The following is a 20,088-nucleotide window of genomic DNA, read 5'->3' on the forward strand; positions in this document are numbered from 1 at the left end:
GCACAGTGGTGGCTTGAAGAGTGGCACTGTCTGTGGGACGCTGAACTGGGACTCTCCTCCTCTCCGGAGTGGCAGTTTGGCCTGGGGATGGCTGCGTTTCTGCCTGGTCCCCAGCCTGCCCAATAGTTCACAGAACCAGCAGGAGCCATGGTGAGACCCAAAGGGAAAGTGCGGGCTCTCTGGGCTCTCGAGCTGATGGTCAGGCATTTTTCCTGTTTAATAATCACCCTCGGGCTGGGGATGTGGCTCAAGTGGTAGCGCGCTCGCCTGGCATGCATGTGGCCTGGGTTCGATCCTCAGCACCACATACAAACAAAGATGTGGTGTCCGCCGAAAACTGAAAAATAAATATTAAAAAAATTCTCTCTCTCTCTCAAAAAAAAAAAAAATCTTAAAAAAAAAAATCACCCTCATCACACTAGAGACGTCGCTTGTGTTTCCTCTATGCCAAGTGCTCTGAGCTTTTCACCTGGATCGTGCTGTGGCGATGTCAGCTGTGGGGGAGCACATCAGTGTACCCATTGCACAGATGAAGAATCAGGCTCCGAGAAGTCGGGTCTGCCTCTGGCCCAGGGCCGTGTATAGTATGGCACTTGAGTCCGTCATCCCAGCCACGGCTCTGCACGGCCCTTTGTCGTTTTTAGAAGCATCCCTTATGCAGTCAGCAAGCGTTTTCCACCCTCTCCAGCATGTTGGGTACTGAGGGTGCCGGGCCATGTAGGACCAGGCCCCCCTGACCCAGGAGCAAAGACAAGCGGGGCAGGTAACTGGGGGACCCATTGAGGAGGGAGTGTCAAGTACCACCAAGGTGCTCAGGTCACTGGAGGTCCTGTGAGGTCAGGGGAAGCTTATTTATGTCTCCTGGGGGCAAAGTTGGTGCATGAGGAAGTGGGCACCAGGAGGTAGTGGGCACTGGGAAGAAGTGGGCCTGGGAGGAAGTGGGGCCCGGGAAGGGCTGGGCGGGCTCCTCCTGGACCAGAGTTATATCATCATCTCAGGCCTCTGCCAAGAGGGGAGGGACTAATATCCACCCTGCTCATGTTTTCGAAGTCAGGAAACTGAGGTGCGAGGGGGAGAGCAGGGCGGTCACACCTTTCGGGCAGGCTCGGTTGGACTGGGCCTCTCCAGCCCGTGCTCCTGCCCCTTCCCAGGGCTTTTTTCCCAGGAGGGGCAGAGTTGCCATTCAGCACTTTAACTTTCGAAAACAATATTGTGCTTTCACCAGTCACAAGCACCTGTCTGGTTCCCCCAGCTGGTATTCCCTGCTCGCGTACAGGTGTGTGCCCCGGATGCTGCGCTGAGAATTCACATGTGTCACCTTTCCTGGTCCTCAGGGCAGACCTCTGGGAAAGGTCCTGCTGCTGATCCCACTGTCCAGATGAGAAAACGAAATGACTCCCCGGGCTACCCAGCCAGCGAATGGTTGGGTCTCACACCTGGATTCTATGCGATGGGTAGCCATGGCAGAGATTTGCGAAAACCACGGAGAAAGCACCCCAAAAGAAAATGAAAACAGCTCCCATTCTGTAGTCCAGAAGTGGAATGCCAACCACTGGACCGATTCTCCCTAGGAACGCGTGGGTGCACGTGAGCCCAGGAGACATGCTTAGGCCCCAGCAGGGCCCTGCGGTGATGCTATTTTGTAAACTGACGCTACCATTTAAAAATCACCTTAAAAAGACCTTCCCAGGCTGGTCTCCACAGGGACACGCTGGCTTCTAGGATCAGGTCTGGAACTGCGTGCGATTCAGCCGTGGTCCGCAGACTTGGCCAGGCAGCCCCGGGGACGACACAAGGCAGCGCATCCTCACAGCCTTGGATTGCTTTGTCCCTGTTTTTCTGCCCTTGTTCTTACAAAATAAATAGATAAATGAATGAATAAAATTTAAAAACACACAGACCTCCCCAGGATTTATTCCGTGCCTGGCCCTGCATCTCAATGCAGGAAGCAGAAGGCTTGTGAGCTATAAATAGCACCAGCCCCTTCTGCACGGTGGCGGTGGCGGAGCGTTTGTAGGTTCTGTCTCCTCCCAACCTGGTGACCTGGATTACTTCCTTCCTGTGGTGGCTGCTTTCCTTGTGGCCTCCTCTGTCCAGCCTTCCCGGAGCAGAGCAGGTCCCTCTCTGCGAGTAGTTACCGAGCACCTACCCTGGGCGAGGCCCCATCTCACAGCGTGCCATGGGGGGATGGACACGGGCACAGATGTCCACGGGGGAGGATCCTCCCAGGTATGGAAGAGCACAGAGGGCTTCCCAGTTCTGCAGGTCAGGGAGGACTTCTAGGAGGAGCACGGAGGAAGGAGCCCAGGGAGGAAGTGGCCCGGGAGGAGACTGGGTTCACTGTCATGCCACGCAGGGCCTGGCCAGAGCCAGCCCTTGCTGCTGTTGAGCAGGTGGCATGTTACTTGAGAGCACGTCCAGAGTTCCAGCGGTGGCTCCCGAGACTTCTGGAATCCAGGGTCTCTGCTGAGGAAGTGATGTCCCACCTGCTCTGTGCAGTTTTTTCTGTCTGGAACCTGGGTCCTGAGCCCCACCCAGATCACTTCATTAAAAAATCTCCAGTGGAGGGGCTGAGGAGATAGCTCAGTGGTAAAGCACCTGCCTAGCATGCATGAGACCGAATTCAATCCCCATCGCCACATAAGAAATAAACAATAACAATAAAAAATTATATATATATATATACACACACACACACACACACACACAATTCTCCAGGGGAGCCTGGAAATCTGTTTCTTCACATGCTCCCAGCTGGGATTCAGGGTGCCCATCCAGTCTCCATCCGGGAACCACACCTCCGTCTCCATTCCCATCTCCCTTGAAGAGGGGAAGGGGCTCATCCTCCTTCCTTCACCAGGCAGCAGGCTGCGGACAGTCCCTTCCCCTGTGCCAGAGTCACTGTCACTATTAGTCCTAACAGAGTGAGGATGTCAATAACCAATATCTGTACTCCTCCCTGTTGCCCATAGAGTATTTAATCCGGGAGGCAGAAGGTACACATTTTAAATTCAGACGGAACCTGGGCTTAAGCCTCCCGCCCTCTCTTTATCCTCCCCTATCTGTTCTTGAGTGGCCTAACCTCTGTGCGTCTTGTGTCCCCAGGTGGTCGATGGAGATGGTGATGGTTCTCACCGTTCAGGTTGTTGGAGGGATTAAGTGATGTGGGAGATGTTCCCAGTGCAGTAATTTATGGTTGTGAACTCTGTCGCTCTTCTGTGGGGCGCCTGCCTGGTAAATTCAACATTCAGGAGGTTTTTATTGGGTGTTAATACACACCCAGCCCCACTCCAGATGGTGGGCCTATAGGGAAAAGTTCTCACTCAGTGACAGTTTTTAGGATCCTTTGATTTTTACAATGCAGATGGGACAGATAGCGAGCTTTTACTGGTAAGAAGATAAAGGTCAGAAAATTGGCAAGATGGGAAGGGCGTTTAGTCCACTCTCCACCTTCGGCAGATTTTTGCAAGAGTGTGAATGAAAAGGGAGGAAGGGGGGAAGGGAGGAAGGGGGGAAGGCAGGAAGGGGCAGACCCTCTGCCCCCATGGTTCCCTCTGGGCCTGGCAGTTAAGGGACAACATTGTAGAGACACCAGAGAAAGGCGTCACCAAGGAGCACAGGCGACCTGGCTCTTTAGCCAGCTCTCCAGGGCAGGGTTGCAGACCCCATGCAGCCCGACCCTCACCTCTGCCCTGTCAGCTGCAGATGCAGCCAACACCTGGTCCACTGTCCACATCCCCACGCCACCTTGAGTCATGGCCCGTGCCCAAGTCTAGGCCCCACTGGAATTGTGGGGCCCAAGGCTGGCCCTGGGTGCCTGTGAATGCCCCCAGCGTGTGGCCTTCTTTCTAGCTAAGGAAACGGGGAGTTTTGCCCACGGTGTTCTTTCTCCTAGGGGAACGGGCTGTGTGGCCTTCTCTCCTGCCCCTGGATGAAAGAACTCGTCCCTGATAAAGCAACCTCCGACATCAGCAAGGAAGTGAGGAAACTGTCATAGCTAGAGTCCCTGTAGTCACACAGAGGGGTGTGTGTTGCTGGAGAGGTGGGTCTCAGGCCGGTGGTCCCTGACCTTCTCTCCTGGTCGGGTACATAGACTTACATCTTTTACAGGAGAGAAGGTTGGGGACCACTGGGGCCCTTCTCTGAGCTCTGTCCCTGGCATGACCTCGGCTTCCTGTTCCGTCTCCTCTTTGTGCTGCACTTCATCTATCAGCTGGAATCTAATTCCAGGAGCCCCTGACAGTGGAAAAACCCAAGGTCGGGAGTCACGAGACCATGGTGTAGGCCAGCGTTCTCCATCAGAAATGTCTGTGGTGACGGGGGCTTTCTGTGTTTGTGGTCCCAACAGTGGCCACGCCGTTCAGCACTTGAAGTGTTGCCAGTGCAGTAGCGCCTTATTCTGGAGAAGTTTGATGAGCACCAGTGGCCACATGTGGCCAGCGGCCATATTGGGCGATGTAGCTGTAGGCCCAGCTCTGCAGACACTGAGCTGTGATACCGAGGCCGGTGTCTTCTCTCCCTGGGCAGGTGAAGGGTGCCAGTAAGAGAAACCAGAATAGAGCCTTCGAGGACAGAGCCTGGGTCTGGGGTCGATTTCTGCTCTGCCAAATCCCACGGTCAAGCCACTCAACCTCTCTCTGCCTTAGGCTCCTTATTTATAAAGGGGACACAGTAGTCATCATCAGTGATGCTTAAGTGACGTCCATTTCTGGAACTAGCTTTCACTGGTATTGTGGATGCCCATGTTCACCTCTTTGGAAAACTCTGACAATGTTTTTGCTGCAAATGATGATAAAATGCTTGTTTTCAGGGCTGGAGTTCACCACTTTGAACTTCATATAACCATGTAAAAGTCGCTCCACTGAGCCAGCTCTCAACAAATTTTCAGGGGATCCAAAAGTTTAAGAGCTCAGGAACTGGACACCGCGCATGTGGAGGGACTGGGTGAGCTCAGGGAGACAGTGGACTCCGACCCTGACTGCCAGTGTCCCAGCCCGGCCACCTCCTGGCTGCGTAAACCTGGTGGACCTGCAGTGTTCCTATCTGTGAGATGGGGACAACGAGGGACCGATTGCCTGAGTCATGGAGATTAAGTAAATGATGTACGTTACTCGTGTGGCGAGGCACTGCGGCGCTTCTGTCAGTGTGGCCACCGCATGGCCACCGTCATTATCGGCGCCGCCCTCCTCCTCGCCCTGGTTCCGTCCACTGTGTGGCAGGCCTGTGCTGGGGGTGAGTGTCTCCCAAGGTCCCTCCCCTGCCTGCCCCCCAGCCTCCCTTCCTAGGCCCCTGTTCTGCTCAGCCACTCGCCTCCCTGTTGCTCATAGAACTTACCAGACGTAAAGTGGGCGGGGCCTTTGCCTTCCTTGCCCTGTGTTGGCATCGCCCCCATCCGCCACCGCCCTGGGCTCCTTCCTGGGCTCACTGTGGCGAGGTCTCCCTGGCCACTGCCTTCTGACCCCAGCGTTTCATATGTCCTGGTCATGTTTGGTGTTGGCCTGCCTCTCCTAGAGGAGCCTCAGGGGCAGTGTGGTCCTCTGGGTGAGTTCCTGGCCTAGAACATCAGGCTTGATGTCATAGGAAGTGCCCAGTGAGGGAGGGAGCAGCGCCCAGCCCACCTGAGGAAGGCCCCGGGGGGCTCTCAGACCCCCAGATGTCCGCTTGCTCGTGTTTTCCATAGGCAAACATTTCCCACGCCCCCTCTGTGCCGGGAAGGTTCGTAGGTCCTAGGGATAGACGGTGAACACCTGTGTCCCCATCCTTGCTCGTGGGCAAGAGGGACCATGGCCTAGTTCCCTTCCAAGCACTGTGCTGCCGTCCAGTCTGCTGCCTGCCATTCCAGACAGGAAGCTCAGTGGACAGGGCCTCACTTGTGTGCCCCGTGCTGTGTCCTCTGCCCCAGGACGAGGGCCGGCACATACACGTGGCCCCTGTGCTTGAAGGAGCATATACAGCAGGCAGCGTGGGACCAGCAGGAGAGTCCGGAGGTACCAAGGAGGGGTGGCTGGTCCTGCGGGGAAGCCTGGGACAGAGCCGTGGGGAGTCACACCAGAGGAGAGGACCCTTCTGCCCCTGGCCTCTCACCTGGCCAACCGTGAGCAGCTTAGGAAGGACGGGAGGCTGGTTGCTTCCCCTCCCTTGGGAGGCTGGGTGGCCCTTCTCTGCTTCAGCTTCTGCCTGAGCTTCTGTCCTTGAAGTTAAAAATAGCCAAGGATGGGAGTGCAAGGACACCCTGTCCTCTGCCACCTCTCCTCCAAGGGGATGCAGGGCCTGAGTTTGAGAATGCAGCGGCTTAAAGAATCCGCCCTTCCCGCCCCCTCGAGACAAGCCTCACCCTCTTTCCTCCGTCTGGCCTGACTCTAAAGGAGCTGGAGATGTCACAGCTGGAAGGCTTTCTGGGGTAGGCAGACATCTGGCAGGAAGCCCCATCCTTCTCCAGGCCTGGGACCTTGGCAGGCATCACCAATCAATCAAGGCACCCTGTCCCAGGACCGTGGCAGGCGTCACCAATCAATCATGACACCCTTTTCTGCCAAGTCGACACAGTCTACGAATTCTTAACACAGGATATTTCAGGCAACAGCTACCAGAGTTGGCAAAAAAAGAGAGAAAAGCTATTTATCTTCTCCAATCTAGACCATTCCCTTCATGGTGAGGAAACTAGAGCTCAGCGTCTTATGTCACAGTGGGAGTCAGTAATGGAGCTGGGACCAGACCCAGGGGTTCTGAGTTCCCGTGTGGCCCCCTCCCCTCGTTGCACCCTCTTTTCCACCAGAACTGAGGCTCAGGGTGTGGAAGAGTGGCTTTCAACTCATGGACCGCAAACCCCGAGTTTTCTGCGACATATTGTGTGTATGTGCAGCAGGTTCTTTTCTAAGGAGAGGAGTAGTTTCAGCAGCTCTCTAGAGGCTCCCTGCATGGCCAAGGAAGATGAAGAAATCAGCAAAGAGAGTGAGCCTTCTACTCAGTACGGGGGCCACAGACCGCAGCCTTGGCCTCACCTACCAGCTGTTGGAAAGGTAGCCGCTGAGGCCCCACCCAGACCTGGAGAATCAGAATCTGCATTTTAGCAAGATTCCTGGGGGCTGCATTTGAGAGGCACAGGGCTGGAACTCACCCAGCCTCCATTTCTGTATGGAGAACCGGGGAGGCCAGGCACTCTCCCAGTCGATGCGGTAGGCATGGGCCCTGCCCTCATTGCCCTCACTGAGAGAGCCAAGATGGGGCCCAGCTGTTCTGCAGCTGTGCTAGGGCCAGGTCAGGGCAGGTACTTGTTTGCCTGGAAGATAAAAGGTGGTGCATCCTATCCAAGGAGTAGGAGACCCCAGCATGGATCAGGCAGGCAGGTGGAAGTTGGCCCTGTGAGCTGTTGTTCTGCGGAGTCGTTCGGAGAGGTACTGGTTTGGGGATGTGGAGGAACTGAGGGGTCCACAGGGAAGGTGCTGCCTAAGGCCAGCATTACCCACAGCCTCGGGCTGGGGTGGGTTTGCTCTGGTGAGTGCTGCAGCCAACAGGTCTTGACCCATCCCCATTGATCCCCTTCTCCAGGGTCTGGCAGGCTGTAGGGAAGCTGGCCCTGTGTCAGCTGAGGAAGGTGGCAGTGGGGAGCCTGAGGCACAGACAGACAGAAGGCTTGCCCTATGGGGTTGGGAGAAATGCATTCCATCTCTCCCAGCCCACCCCCTGCCCCACATCCCCATTTCCTTTGTGCCTTGGGCTTCATTGCTGGCCTCTTGCTGGGCTGCTGCCTCCCTGCCCCTCCCCTGGAAGGAGCCTCCCCCTACACCCCACAGTACTTCTTCCTGACCTTCAGGGTCTGTGTAGTGTAGGAGTTCAGACCCATGTAGGGAGATGAGTTGAGTTTGGAATATATATAATATAAAAGCTTTATGGAGACATACTCCACATATCCTACACCTATTAGAAGTGTACAATTCACTGAGCTTTAGTATATTCAAGTTAGGCAATCACTGTCTCAATCAATGGCAGAACATTTTTGTCACCCATTAGCAGTCACTTCCTGTTTCCCCTCACTTCTGTCCCTGCCAATCACCAGTCTGCTTCCTATCAGTACAGATTTGCCTGTGATGGACATTTCATATAAATAGTTACAGAACCAGGCGCGGTGGCACACACCTGTAATCCCAGTGGCTCGGGAGGCTGACGCAGGAGGATCATGAGTTCAAAGCCAGCCTCATCAATCGCCAGGCACTAAGCACCTCAGTGAGACCCTGTCCCTAAATAAAATACAAAATAGGGCTGGGGATGTGACTCAGTGGTTGAGTGCCCCTGAGTTCAATTCCCGGTACCCCTCCAAAAATAGAGTTATAGAAGGTTTTTGCAGCTAGCTTTTTTCCCTTGGTGTAATGTTGCCAAGGCTCATCTCTGCATCACTACTTCATTCCTTTCATGATTGAGTAATATTCCACTGTATGTGTACACCGCATTTGTTCATGCATTTACCTGTCAATGGACATTTGAGCTGTTTCCACCTTTTGACTATTGTGCCTACCACTATCATGAACATTTGGGTTCAGCTCTGATGGCATCCTTTGCCATTCTGTCTTTGCCACTTAATTGCTGTGGACTCCTTGACAAATCACTTTAGCTCTCAGAACCTCAGTTTTCTGAGAGTTTCTGGGAATTGGAGACATGAATGTCTCTGAGTATTGTTGATAATAGTAGCTGTACTCTACTGAGTGCTCTTACCTTCTTGTGACAGGCACTGTACATCTGTTGTCATTGAATTCAGCCCCACAAGGGGCATGGGAGGGTTAATTTCATAGTTAGGGTGTAACTGTGCTAAAACGGGCCAACATGCCGCCTTATAATAAGAAATCACCTGTGATGGAAGGGTTTCTTTCCAACCTCCCCACCTCCCCTGTACCTTTGGCATTTTCATGTTATTAGAGCCACATTTCCTTTTAAACATTTTTTTTTAAATTGAAGTGTATATATAGAGAAAAGTGCAATGGCTACAAGAGCTCGCCCAAGTTTCATCTTACCTGTTTCCTCTCCACCATGGGAATAATGTGTCCCAGTAGGACTCACTCCTTCACCCTGAGTACCAGAAGAATTTATGGGGCACGGTCATGGCTAACTCATAAAAGATGTTTAATATGAGCATGAAATAAACCTTTGTCCTGTAAACCACTGAAGTTTGGGGTCACTTGTTACCACAGCATAACCCGGTGAGAGCTGACTAATACAATTTAATCCTTGTGAGTGTAAGTGATGGGTTATTATTTATTTCTAATTTATAAGGAAACTGAGGCTCAGATAGGTTCAGTAACTTTCTCTAATTGGCTCAGAGAGTGGCAGTGTGATGCTTCAAGTCCCATACCCCGTTACTCAGGCATCAGAGCCCATGCTCTTAAGACGGAAGTATGTGGGCTGTCTGGTGACGGGTGAGTAATCCCGTGTAGACGGTACACCTGGTATGTGCATGACATCAGACTTGTAGTACAGGTTTGAGCGCTGTGTGTATGTGAAGCCTCAGGTGCCAGGTGGGGCTGTACACTGTTGTCTTTTGCCCACAGTCAGCTTCTTCCAGAGCATGTTCAGGGGCCCCAGGTCCTGGTAGCAGTGGCTTCCTGGAGAAAGCAGCTGTTTGTGGTGTCCTTCCAGTGACAGCCCCAATGCCTCTTCTTTAGAAGGTCTCCACATTGGCTGGAGCAGTGGGTGACTTGCCCCCGGCAGCCCCCCACCAGATGCGTTTACTTAACAGTCAGACGTCCCACCCTGCCCTTCCATTTGTGTCCTACAGTTTGCCTTCTCTCTGCCCAGTTTCCATTTGTCCACATAACCTTCACTGTACCGGAAGGCAGCACTTGCATGTGAAAGATTATTCTATTTGCAATTAAGTATAATTCAGTTGAAACAATCCTACTTCCAGCCCAGAGCCTGCCGGTACCTACAGGACTGGATTCATTCTCGCTCTCCGCAGCCCCCATAATATTCTGCCTCTCTCTCCCCCTCATACTCTACTACTTTGTAATTATAACACCTTGGATTATAATTGCCCCTTTGCTTGTCTGCCTCTTCTGGTAGATTGAGAGTTTGAGCAGAGTCTGGGTTTAAATCACCTGTGTCGTGAGTCTCCAGCACAGGCTCTGTCACTGAATAGGCAATTAGTAAAGAGTTGGTGGAATGAATGAAAATTACCTATCCGTCTCGTCTCCCCTTCCCCCTCCACTACCTGTTAGCTCCTAAGGACAAAGATGGTCTTATTTGAATCCCCAGCACCAAGAAAAGCATGGCATAAGAAACGAGCTCATAAGTGCACATTTTATTGGATAAATAGAAGTAATGGTTCTATCCAGGGCAGAACCCTTTAGAGTCGCAGAACATGTTCCTACACATTTCCCCGCTGACCCTTTCAAACCATCCTCTGCCCTCTTGAGTGTTACTGAGTCCTTTGTCTCCGTGGCCTCCACCCATCTCCTCTCTTGTCCTTGTGACCTCTCCCTCTTCTCCAGATGTTTTGGGAAGGGGTCTGAGGTTTCACCCTCCCCCAGCCTAAGGGGCAAAGCACACTCAGGTATGCCAGAACCTAGATCTGCCCCCTCAGCCTTGCCCCCCAGGCAGGCACGCCCACTGCTGGCTGTTAGCTCTCTGTTTTGAAAATGGAGACAATAGGCGTTCACTGGAGGTTGGGACTGAATGAAGGAACAAATGTGAGCACCTCTCGTAGGCTCCGGTTGAGCTTGTACGTGGGAGTCTGCGTCTTTATGTGGAAGGTTGATTGAGAGTGGAATTTCAGCCTTGGCAAGCGGGTGGGAAGGAATTGTGTTTTAAAAGCACGTGAGATGGAGGTGCCTCCCTGTTCTGAAATCTCCTCTGGGTGTGAGCCCCACTCCGCCTCCATCAGGGCCACTTGCCATACCTGGTCAGCACCACGGACAGTCCCCATGGCCTCTGCCTGTTTGGCTATTATACTTAATGGCCTCAGAGAGGCCTTCAGAAGCAAGTGACAGCTTCTGACATGCCATTGATTGTCATTTGCATCTTAATTTGAGAGGTATTGAAAATGGATTGATGAGACAAGACAGTATGCTAGAGGTGACGGTTGGTGAGCACTTGACCTTTAACCCTTAGCTAGGTTAATACTAATAGCCAGCATTTATGGAATGGCCGCTGCGTTCCAGGCCCCTTTACTCCTTCCTCTCCTGTCCTGGGTGCTGTCTGCAGTCTGTACCTTCACTTGACAGATATTACGTTTGGAGAATACAAATGTGAGTCAGGTAGACTGTACACCACCAGCCGCCTTTCCATCATCCTTCTTCCCAAAATACTTCCAGTCCCGAGCCTCACCTCATCAGGCCACTGCCTCCGGAGGGAGGATCATCCACGTGCAACCGTACCAGTTGGCTTTGACCTCTTTATAAAGCATCCAAATGTGTGACCTCCAACCCAGCATCTTCAGTGCTAGGTTTGTGCCCAGGAGAAGTGTGCACACACAGACACACACAAGATTGCTTTTGTCACAGCTATTTGCAGTGTCTCCATATGGAGACCACCCAAATGCTCATCAACAAGAGAATAGATGGAATTTTTGGGGATATATTTGTACCAGGGGCTACAATGAGGCTAGGAGAATGAATGAGCTCCTGTGAAGCAGTCATGGTGGAGGAGCGCACAACACCATGTTGAGGGAAATTAACTTGACGCTAAGGAACTCAGACGGATGGTCCTGTCGGCTAGGAGCAGACACAGGCAGCCAAGTCTGCGTTCTTAGAAGTCAGGGCAGTGCTGCTCTTCAAGGGAGAGAAGCAGGAAAGGGGCGCGGGGATCCTGGGACGCTGGTAATGCCATTTGCTGACCTGGGGCTGGTTCCGTAGGTGAGCGCGCTGCGTAGCCTTCATAGAGCTGGGTGCTATGACCCTCCGCTCTGCGGTTGCACACTTTCCCGTGTACGCTGTAGTTCAGCAGTTGTTTTAAAAATATCTGTCTCCAGTATAGAAGAGAATCCCGAGACGTTTATGTGCAAGAGGATGGGTCAGAACGTTGGGGGGTGGCTGGTCTCATGGAATATTTGGAACTATTCAGTGTAAATAGAATGTAGAGCACCCTGGGGGTGGGGATCTGTAAGGCTGGACCTGTCAATCGGGACCAGGTCAGGAAGGCAGTGGGTTAAAGCCTTTGCAAGCAGTGGGGTACCATCAGAAGCTCTTAATCAAAGAGATGATGTGCTCAAGATTGAGGTTTAGAATCTCATGCAGGCCACAGGGGAGAGGTTGGCAGAAAAGGACACTTTGGTGGTGGGGATGCCAGTTAGCACAGAAGAAGAAACCGAGACAGGGAGACACAGCTGCTCAGGACTGCGCGGCTCACGGTGACGGGGGTGGGTTGCAGCCATGGTCCAGGCCTTTGGTGTTGGGCTCCACTGCCCCCTGAAGATGTTCCAGAAACGCTGGTGAACAGCTGTTGACTGTGAATGGAACGGGGTGGGGGATCAGCAGGTCGGAGACTTGAGTCCTCACAGCAGCGTGGTCAGGAACCCACCCCTCTCTTGTTCTCTACACAGTGAAGGTGTGCTCTGGATGGCTCCTGAGTTCTCTGATGATGAGGGAAGGTAGACTCATAGCTCTAGGGAGACAGCAGGGAAGAGAGGGCACCCTGCGGGGTTTGTGCTTCCTCTGCCCGTCCTTGGAGGCGTGGCCAGAGGCCTGAGTGCTCGCATGTGACTCCAGAGGCCTGAGTGCTCGAATGTGACCTCAGCCCTTTGAGATTCAAGACCTGCGCAAGGGGGCTTGGAGAGGTTGGCTGTGGAGGAAGACAAGGCACTGGCCTGTGTTTCCTCCCAGAGGGAAGAGGAAGTGGGGCCAGGGATTTCGGTGCTTCTGTGATCCTGGGTTCAAAAAGCCCAATCACCTGAGTCTTATGTCTGGGGGAACTTCACAGGCTGCTGTGTGGACCTGCATGCAGTTGCCCTCGAGGAGCTGGGGTAGACACTGGTCAGGGACATGGATTGGGTTTTGAGGCTTGGCAGCCTGGGTCATGGAGCCTCCCTCAGCTTTAGACACCTCCTCTGGGAAACAGAACTGGTGATTCTCATCTTCAGTAAAACATAGAAGTGCCGAATTATGGTGGTGCTTGTCCTCTTCTTCTCCCCCATCACCCCCTTCCCAGGGTCTCTCATGGGTCTGAATTTAGGATCTGCTTCCACACAGACCTGGGTTTCAGATCTGGCCGTCTCATCTGACGTAACTCTGGACGCGTTGCTAAGCTGTTCTGAGCCTGTTGCCTTGTTAAGATAACAGCACTTGCCTCTCAGCGCTACGGCGAGGTTAAATCACGTACCTCATGGTGCTTGGTGCAGGGTAAATGCTAAAAATAATGGTATCTACTCTCATAATCTATCATCATCATCATTTTATTATCCTGCTCCCTGTGAACACTTGCTTTTGGGAGAAGGTACATTAAGCACATTTATATTCAGGTATGATAAACAACTGAGTAAGATTTACTTGTTTTCTTTGCCAGAGAATTTGTGGCATTCTCTGGGACACCTGCTAAAGCCAGTTCAGCTATGCTCACTTTTAGCCAGCCGGGCAGCGTGGTGCTGTCCTCGGTGCTGAACGGTGAGGCTGGAGCTCACTGTGGACACGGCAGGGTTGACCGCATTGCCTTCCAAAGTGTAGTGGACCAGTCACTCCAACAGAGCTGAGTGCCCCTGGGACTCAAGGAGTCTGATCAGGGACGTCTTTGGGGGAAGAGATGGCATTTGAATTCTGGTAGAGCTCAGTGGCTCATTAAAAGCATGGCTTTGGAGTGAGAAGACCTGGGGTTGAAACCCAGCTCTGCCATGAGTAGCTGTATGTGACCTTGACCTTCTTGATCCTCATTTTCCTTCTCTGTAAAGTGGGGTTGTAACCATCTCATGGTTGGTTGTGAGAATTAAGTGAGATGATGGCTGTGTTCAACTCTTGGCCCAGCATCTGGCACAGTGGCTAATAGCATACTGTAATAGCTACCTTTGTTGAGTCCTCAGTGTGTCCCACACAGCCCACCTAGGGTGTCCCGAGGATTAAGTGTTGTTACATCATTACGTCACTTGTCACATTCGATGCTCACTGCAGTCCTAGGAATATGGTGCTGGTGTCCCTGCTACACAGTGGGGAAACAGAGTTGTGGAGTGACTGATGAATTACAGGGTTGGCTGGCTGGTTGGTTTTGGTACCAGGGATTGAACCCAGGGTTGCTTACCCACTATGCCACATCGCCAGTCCTTTTTTGGTATTTTATTTAGAGACAGGGTCTTGCAGAGTTGATTATGGCCTCGCTAAGTCTGGCTTTGAACTCACTATCCTCCTGCCTCAGCCTCCCTAGCCTCGGAGATTATAGAGGTCTGCCACCATGCCGGGCTATCGGGTTTATTTAAAGCTAAACTCTGGAGGATAGTTAGAATTTTGATAGAGGAGATGAGAAAGGAAAGGAAAGGAAAGGAGAGAGAAAAGGATGAAGTTTGGGATGGACATGGAGCAGCAAGATGCTGGCCAGATGGGGGTACAGAGACCAAGGGAGACCAGAGCAGAGGGGAAGGAGTCAGGTGATGCAGAGTCGTGGATGCCTCTGGGCAGTGATTGGACTTCATTTGGCAGGTGATGAGGAGTCACCCTGAGGTTTTTAGGTAAGATCTTGGCCTGATTGAAATGTGATTTATTTATGAACTTGTCTGTATTTTACTTTTGTTTACATTATGGAATTAATACATTTAACTATTAAAAAATTCAAGTGACATAGAAGCAAACAAAAGAGAAATAAAGCCTCTTTCCCAGTGTGCTGGTTGGAGTGTCAGTTGGCACAGCTCTTTGGCAGCTTCACCTAGAGCTGAACAAATGCCTCCCTCAGACCCAGCAGTTCCTCTCCCAGGTAGATTTCCAGGAGACACAGGTGAGGATGTTCCCCAAAAGATGTGCATGAAAACAGCCATAGCAGCATTGTTCCTTGTCCTAAACTGGAGGGGGAGAAATGCAAAAGCCCATCAGCCGGACAGTGGATAAACCCAGGTCCGTCTGCGCAGTGATGGTGAGCACCTGGCGACTCAGGCAATGCAAACGCACCTCACGTGGGACATGAACCAGAAGAAACCAGGCCAATAAAAAGAAGGCCACCCTCTTTATATAGCGTTCAAAACCAGGCATTGCAGAATGGCGTCAGAGACCAGCAGTGACGACCCTTGGAGCCAGTTGGTGATAGGAGACAGGGTGACCCTTGGAGCCAGTTGGTGATGGGAGACAGGGTGACCCTTGGAGCCAGTTGGTAATGGGAGACAGGTGCACGGGGTCCTTGGAATCCTAGGAATGCTGTTTCTGCATGGCGTGTGCTGGTGCAGTGGGTTTGGTTTGTGTAGATGCATGGAGCTCTGCACTGAAGGTTTGGGCACTCTTCTGTATACTTAGATCTTCAGTCACAAAATGACCTCTGCACACCTCCTCCAATGGTCTCCCTGCAGTCACTCACCACGAGCCGCTCTGCTCATATACTCCTGGATTTTTCTGTGTCTAAGATAAAGCTTGTGTGCTCTCTCTCTCTCCCTCTCTCTACACACACACACACACACACACATACACACACACACAGAGCTATCTATAGCTCTACAGAAATGGCACCATGTTTCACATACTGCCCTGCAACCTGCTTTTTTTGAACTGCCAGGGTGCTGGGGGAGTCGTTCCGTGTGGCTGTGACGGAGCGTTTCACGGTGGCGATGTCGTGTAGTTAACGGGTCCCGTGTCCACGGCGGTCGATTCCAGCATTTCCCTGGTGTAGACGATGCTGCGGGGAGCCCCTTGGTGCCGAGTGCTGTGTACTTTTGTGGCTGTTTGTGTAGAGGAACTAGTGAGAGTGGCGGCCTTGGTCTGAGTGGAGATCTAATCTGTGAACGGCTGTGGCTGGCCAGGGGAGGCTGCTGGGAACGGTCGGTTGAAGCCTGAGGCAGGAGCTGCTTGGCGGTGAGGACGGACGGCCGGGGAGGGTGTGAGGTCTGGGAGTATTGGTGGCCCAGGCTTCGTCAGGCCCGGCACCCGATGAGAGAGGAAAAAGAGCCGCCGTGTTCCTGGGAGGTTGAGTCTGGTGGCGGGAAGATGGGAACGTAATCAGAAGCTGACTGGGGAGTGGGCTGGTGGTGGGTGCAGGCTGCTCTCTGGTGGGTAAGGGTTACAGCCTGGGGAATAGGGCAGTCCTGAGGTTGCTGAGGGGAATGAAAGCACCCAGTGGGTTCCAGAGAGGGGACCCAGGGACGGCCTGGCCAGCACCTGCTGTGTGGGGACGCGGCGGGCAGGGGAGGCAGAGGTGCCCACTGTCAGGGATGTCAAAGGCGGAGGGGTCTGGAGAGACTCTGGGTCAAAGGATGAAGTCATCCGTGGCCGTTAGTCCCCCTCCCCGCTGCCCCGACGTGCTGTCATTACCTTCTGCACTAGGTCTGCCAGGCTCTCGACACACCTGTGACCAATCAGCAGGATCCTTGCTGGTCGCTGCCTCCCCTCTGAAGGTGAGCTCAGGAGCAGGAGCCCTGTCACCCTGGCTGCACCTACTAGCCCAACCGACATCAGGCAGCCTCACTCCCGGAGTTTACAGGACTCACACCCCCAGCCCCTACGGTGGTGGCGGCGGTGTGTGGTGATCAGGGTGTGTGACATCCCCTCTTGCTTACCCCCTTAGCGGTCTCTGGAAAACATGCCCGCCCTTGCGTCACGTTCATCTGCCTGTGGAGGGGGAGGGTTCTGCTGCCACACTGGGACCCACCTGTGCCAAGAGTTTTGAATGTCAGCTCCTGGGGGTTCCGGCCTGTGTTAGGTGACATTTCCCCGGGGCAGACCCTGTGATGAGATTCCTGTCCGGCAGGGCAGGACAGAAAGAAGGCAGCGGCCGAGGTGTGTGGGACTGACCCGAGACAGCACATGGATGCTGAGGTGGGCTGCCTAGTCCCTGACGCAGCCGGCTGCTGGAGGCTCCTCCAGAGGCTGGAGGAGGAAGCAGAGAGCCCAGAGCAGGGGGGAGCAAGCCAGGAGGAGGAGGTCAAGTTGGGCCTGGGCGGAGTGGGGCGAGGACTGACGGACGGCAGGTCAGCCACACCAGGAGACAGGAAGGCCCCTCGGGGAGGCAGGGCCAGGCGGGTGGAAAAGCCTAAGGCTGGTGAAGTCTGGGAGGGAGAAGAGCTGGCCACACCTTCCAGCCAAGAGGGAGCAGGACTGTGCCCCCACGGGTAGGTTAGGGAGCAGGGGTGGGGAAGCATGGGACCATCACACAGGGTGACCCACAGAGCTGGGTGGGGCTCAGTGGCAGACGCTTGCCTAGCATGCCTGAGGCACAGGGTTCCATCCTCAGCACCACGTAAAAGTAAATGAACAAATAAAATCCAGGCATTCTCTCCACCTACAACCACAAAAAAACATTAAAGAGAGAAATGTTTTAAAGAATCGACCAACAGAAGGTTGCCTAAGTTAGGTGAGTGCCGTTGGTGTGATTGGTTAGGGGGGTCCCCGGGTCGGAAGGTCGCAGGAGGGCATCAGCAGGACAGCTGGCCAGGGCGGATGTGGGGAATGTCAGCGAGTCTGTCTTGGCAGCGCTGCGCTACCCCGATTAGCACCTGCTCTGCCAGGCACCGGGGCAACGCCCCTCTTTCCACCTCCACCACGAGTGGTGCTGGCTGGCGTGCTGCCTCTGCCTGGGCCGCTGACGGCCACGCCAGGCTGCCTGTGGGCTGAGCCAGGGCTGCGTGGGGCCTGGGGCCGTGTGAATTGCCACCAGGCCCCAGGACACTGCAGACCCCAGGACCGCAGACCCCAGGACACCGCAGATGTGAGGCGCTCTCCAGTGGGGCCGCAGGGATGGGGATTCAGTGCCCATCAAGCTTGGCGCCACCCTCTTCCCGGAGAGGAGAGCTGTCAGCACTAGAGGGTGGAGATGGTGGGGGGCTCCACCCAGGGCGGGTCTGAAGGCCCAGTGGGGGGCGTTTGTCCTGCCCACGTGACTGGTGTGTGTGCACATGTGGACAGCACCGTGTGCCTGCCAGTCTGTTTCCGTGTGTGTGTGTGTGTGTGTGTGTGTGAGTGTGTGTACCTGCTGTACAGAGGAGCACAGAAACAGTAATGGGGGTGGGGTGGGGGTGGCTGCAGCTGCAAGTTCAGGAGAGAACCAATGGGGATGGAGGGGAACAGACAGCACCCACCTCCCCACGTGTTCAGAGACACCAGGTGACACAGACGCCAAGGGCCAGTCTCTGTGTGTTTCTTCAGTAGGTGGGCGAAGACATCTAATGCAAGTGCCTGTGTGTGAGTGTGTGTGTGTGTGAGTGTGTGTGTGTGTGTGTGGGGGTGGGGCACACACGGGCACACATGTACACAGAATGGCAGACAGACCCGTGGAGACACACAGACATGCACACTCAGACACGCCTCGACACTGTCTTTGCATGTATATTCCTGTGTGTGTGTGTGTGTGTGTCTTCCTGAGGACTCAGCATGTGTGTGTCTGAACAACATGACCACGTGTGGGAGTCAGAATCCCGTGGGCACCCCTCTGGGAAACACTGGAGCGGAGAGAGGCCGGAGGAGGACGGTGAGAGGTGTGCTGTCCCGGCAGGAGCAGGGAGGTGTAGAGCCACTGTCCCCTTGGGGCAGATAGGACGGTAAAGTGGACCCAGGAGCGGGAGGAAGACTCTTGGGTGCATTCTGATGGTCCCACCTTACCGGCTATAGGGGTGAGGACGGGTGAGGACAAGTCCCTGACCTCGTACTCTCGACCTGGGCACTCAAGTGGAAGGAAAGTAGCATCCACCACCTCAGGGACGGCAGAGGGACCCAGGTTGCCCCCAGGGGGGTGTAGGTTCATTTAGCACTTATTAACGAGCACCTACAACAGGCCACGCCCTCTTCTTGGCAGAGGCTTCCAACTGTGAACGAGGTGCCATGTCCTGGGGTGGGGGCAGGTTTACCTTCTTCACAGAGGACACTGGCCAGCAGCTGGCGGGGTGGTAAGTGCTAGGCTGAAAACCAAGCAGGGGGTTAGGGCAGAGAGGGGCGGGCAGGGACCAGGGCTGCTGTTTCGGAGTGGCCAGTGGTGGTCCAGAAAGGCCTTTGGTCAGATGGAGTTTGATCACAGGGGGAGGAGGTAGTAGGACCAAGCTCACAGTCTTCATCCTCATGATGACCCTGTTGCTCTCCCATTTTACAGGTGAGGAAATGGAGGCACAGAGAGGCTGAATATTTGCCCAAAGTCTAACAGCCAGTGAGAAGGACACTCAGGATTTGAACCCATGCCATTTAGTTTCAGAGCCAGTGGTTTCAATCATCGGTCCTCGGTTGGGGGTGACTTTTGCCCCACATGGGATATTTGGCAGGGTCTGCAGATGTTCTTGGTTGACACTTCTGGACTGGGGGCGCCACTAGCATGTACTAGGGAGAGCCAGGAAAGCTTCTAGAAATTCCACAGTGCACAGAACAGCACCCACAGCAAAGCAGCATGCCACCCACAATGGCAGTCATGCTGGTCTGAACCGCACAGAGCCCCTGGCAGAGTGCGACGCATAGTAAGTCCTTAAAAACTAGCAGTTGAAGACGGGGAGCCGCCGATGGAGAAGGTTCCACAGGGAGAGAGTCCATGGTGGAGGATTCTCCAGATCAAAGAGCAGGTAGCCCCCCCCCCATACCGGGGAGGGTGGGGGCAGGCGAGGCCTGGGTAAGCAGGAGATCGGGCTGGGTTGGGGGCGAAAGCAGGGCCGCAGCCAGCTGCTGAAACGCTAACCAGCTAACTGCCTCTCTCTCTCTCTCTCCACCCCGTCCTGGCCTCTCTGCGGAAAGGAGACAGCCGGAGGCTGAAGGGGGCCATCCAGAGGAGCACGGAGACAGGCCTGGCAGTGGAGATGCCCAGCCGGACCCTGCGCCAGGCCAGCCACGAGTCCATCGAGGACAGCATGAACAGCTACGGCTCGGAGGGCAAGTGAGTGTGGGCCGCGCCTGCCGCAGCCACATGGCTCTTGGTCTTCTCGGTGGGGGAAGGACAGGCTGAGCAGTGCCCAGGGGACTGACCAGGAGGCCGGGGTCAGTTCAGGCTGGCAGGGGCTCTGGGCTCCGGGGCGTGCCC

At 54.1% G+C, this 20,088-nt stretch overlaps 1 protein-coding gene across 3 annotated transcripts in view; it reads left to right on the top strand.

The window, feature by feature from the left end:
- The window catches only part of Rims4 (regulating synaptic membrane exocytosis 4), a 50,472-nt gene that overhangs the window by 15,710 nt on the left and 14,674 nt on the right, over window positions 1–20,088 (top strand). For 2 of the 3 annotated variants that reach the window (XM_027954366.2, XM_027954367.2), the window contains one exon: window positions 19,806–19,944. In XM_027954366.2, coding sequence (XP_027810167.1) covers window positions 19,806–19,944 — 139 coding nt within the window. The remainder of the gene's footprint in view (window positions 1–19,805; window positions 19,945–20,088) is intronic. The other variant, XM_034637009.2, reaches the window with a different exon arrangement.

This window comes from Marmota flaviventris, chromosome 2 (genome assembly GCF_047511675.1).
Source record: "Marmota flaviventris isolate mMarFla1 chromosome 2, mMarFla1.hap1, whole genome shotgun sequence".
Lineage (NCBI taxonomy): Eukaryota > Metazoa > Chordata > Mammalia > Rodentia > Sciuridae > Marmota > Marmota flaviventris.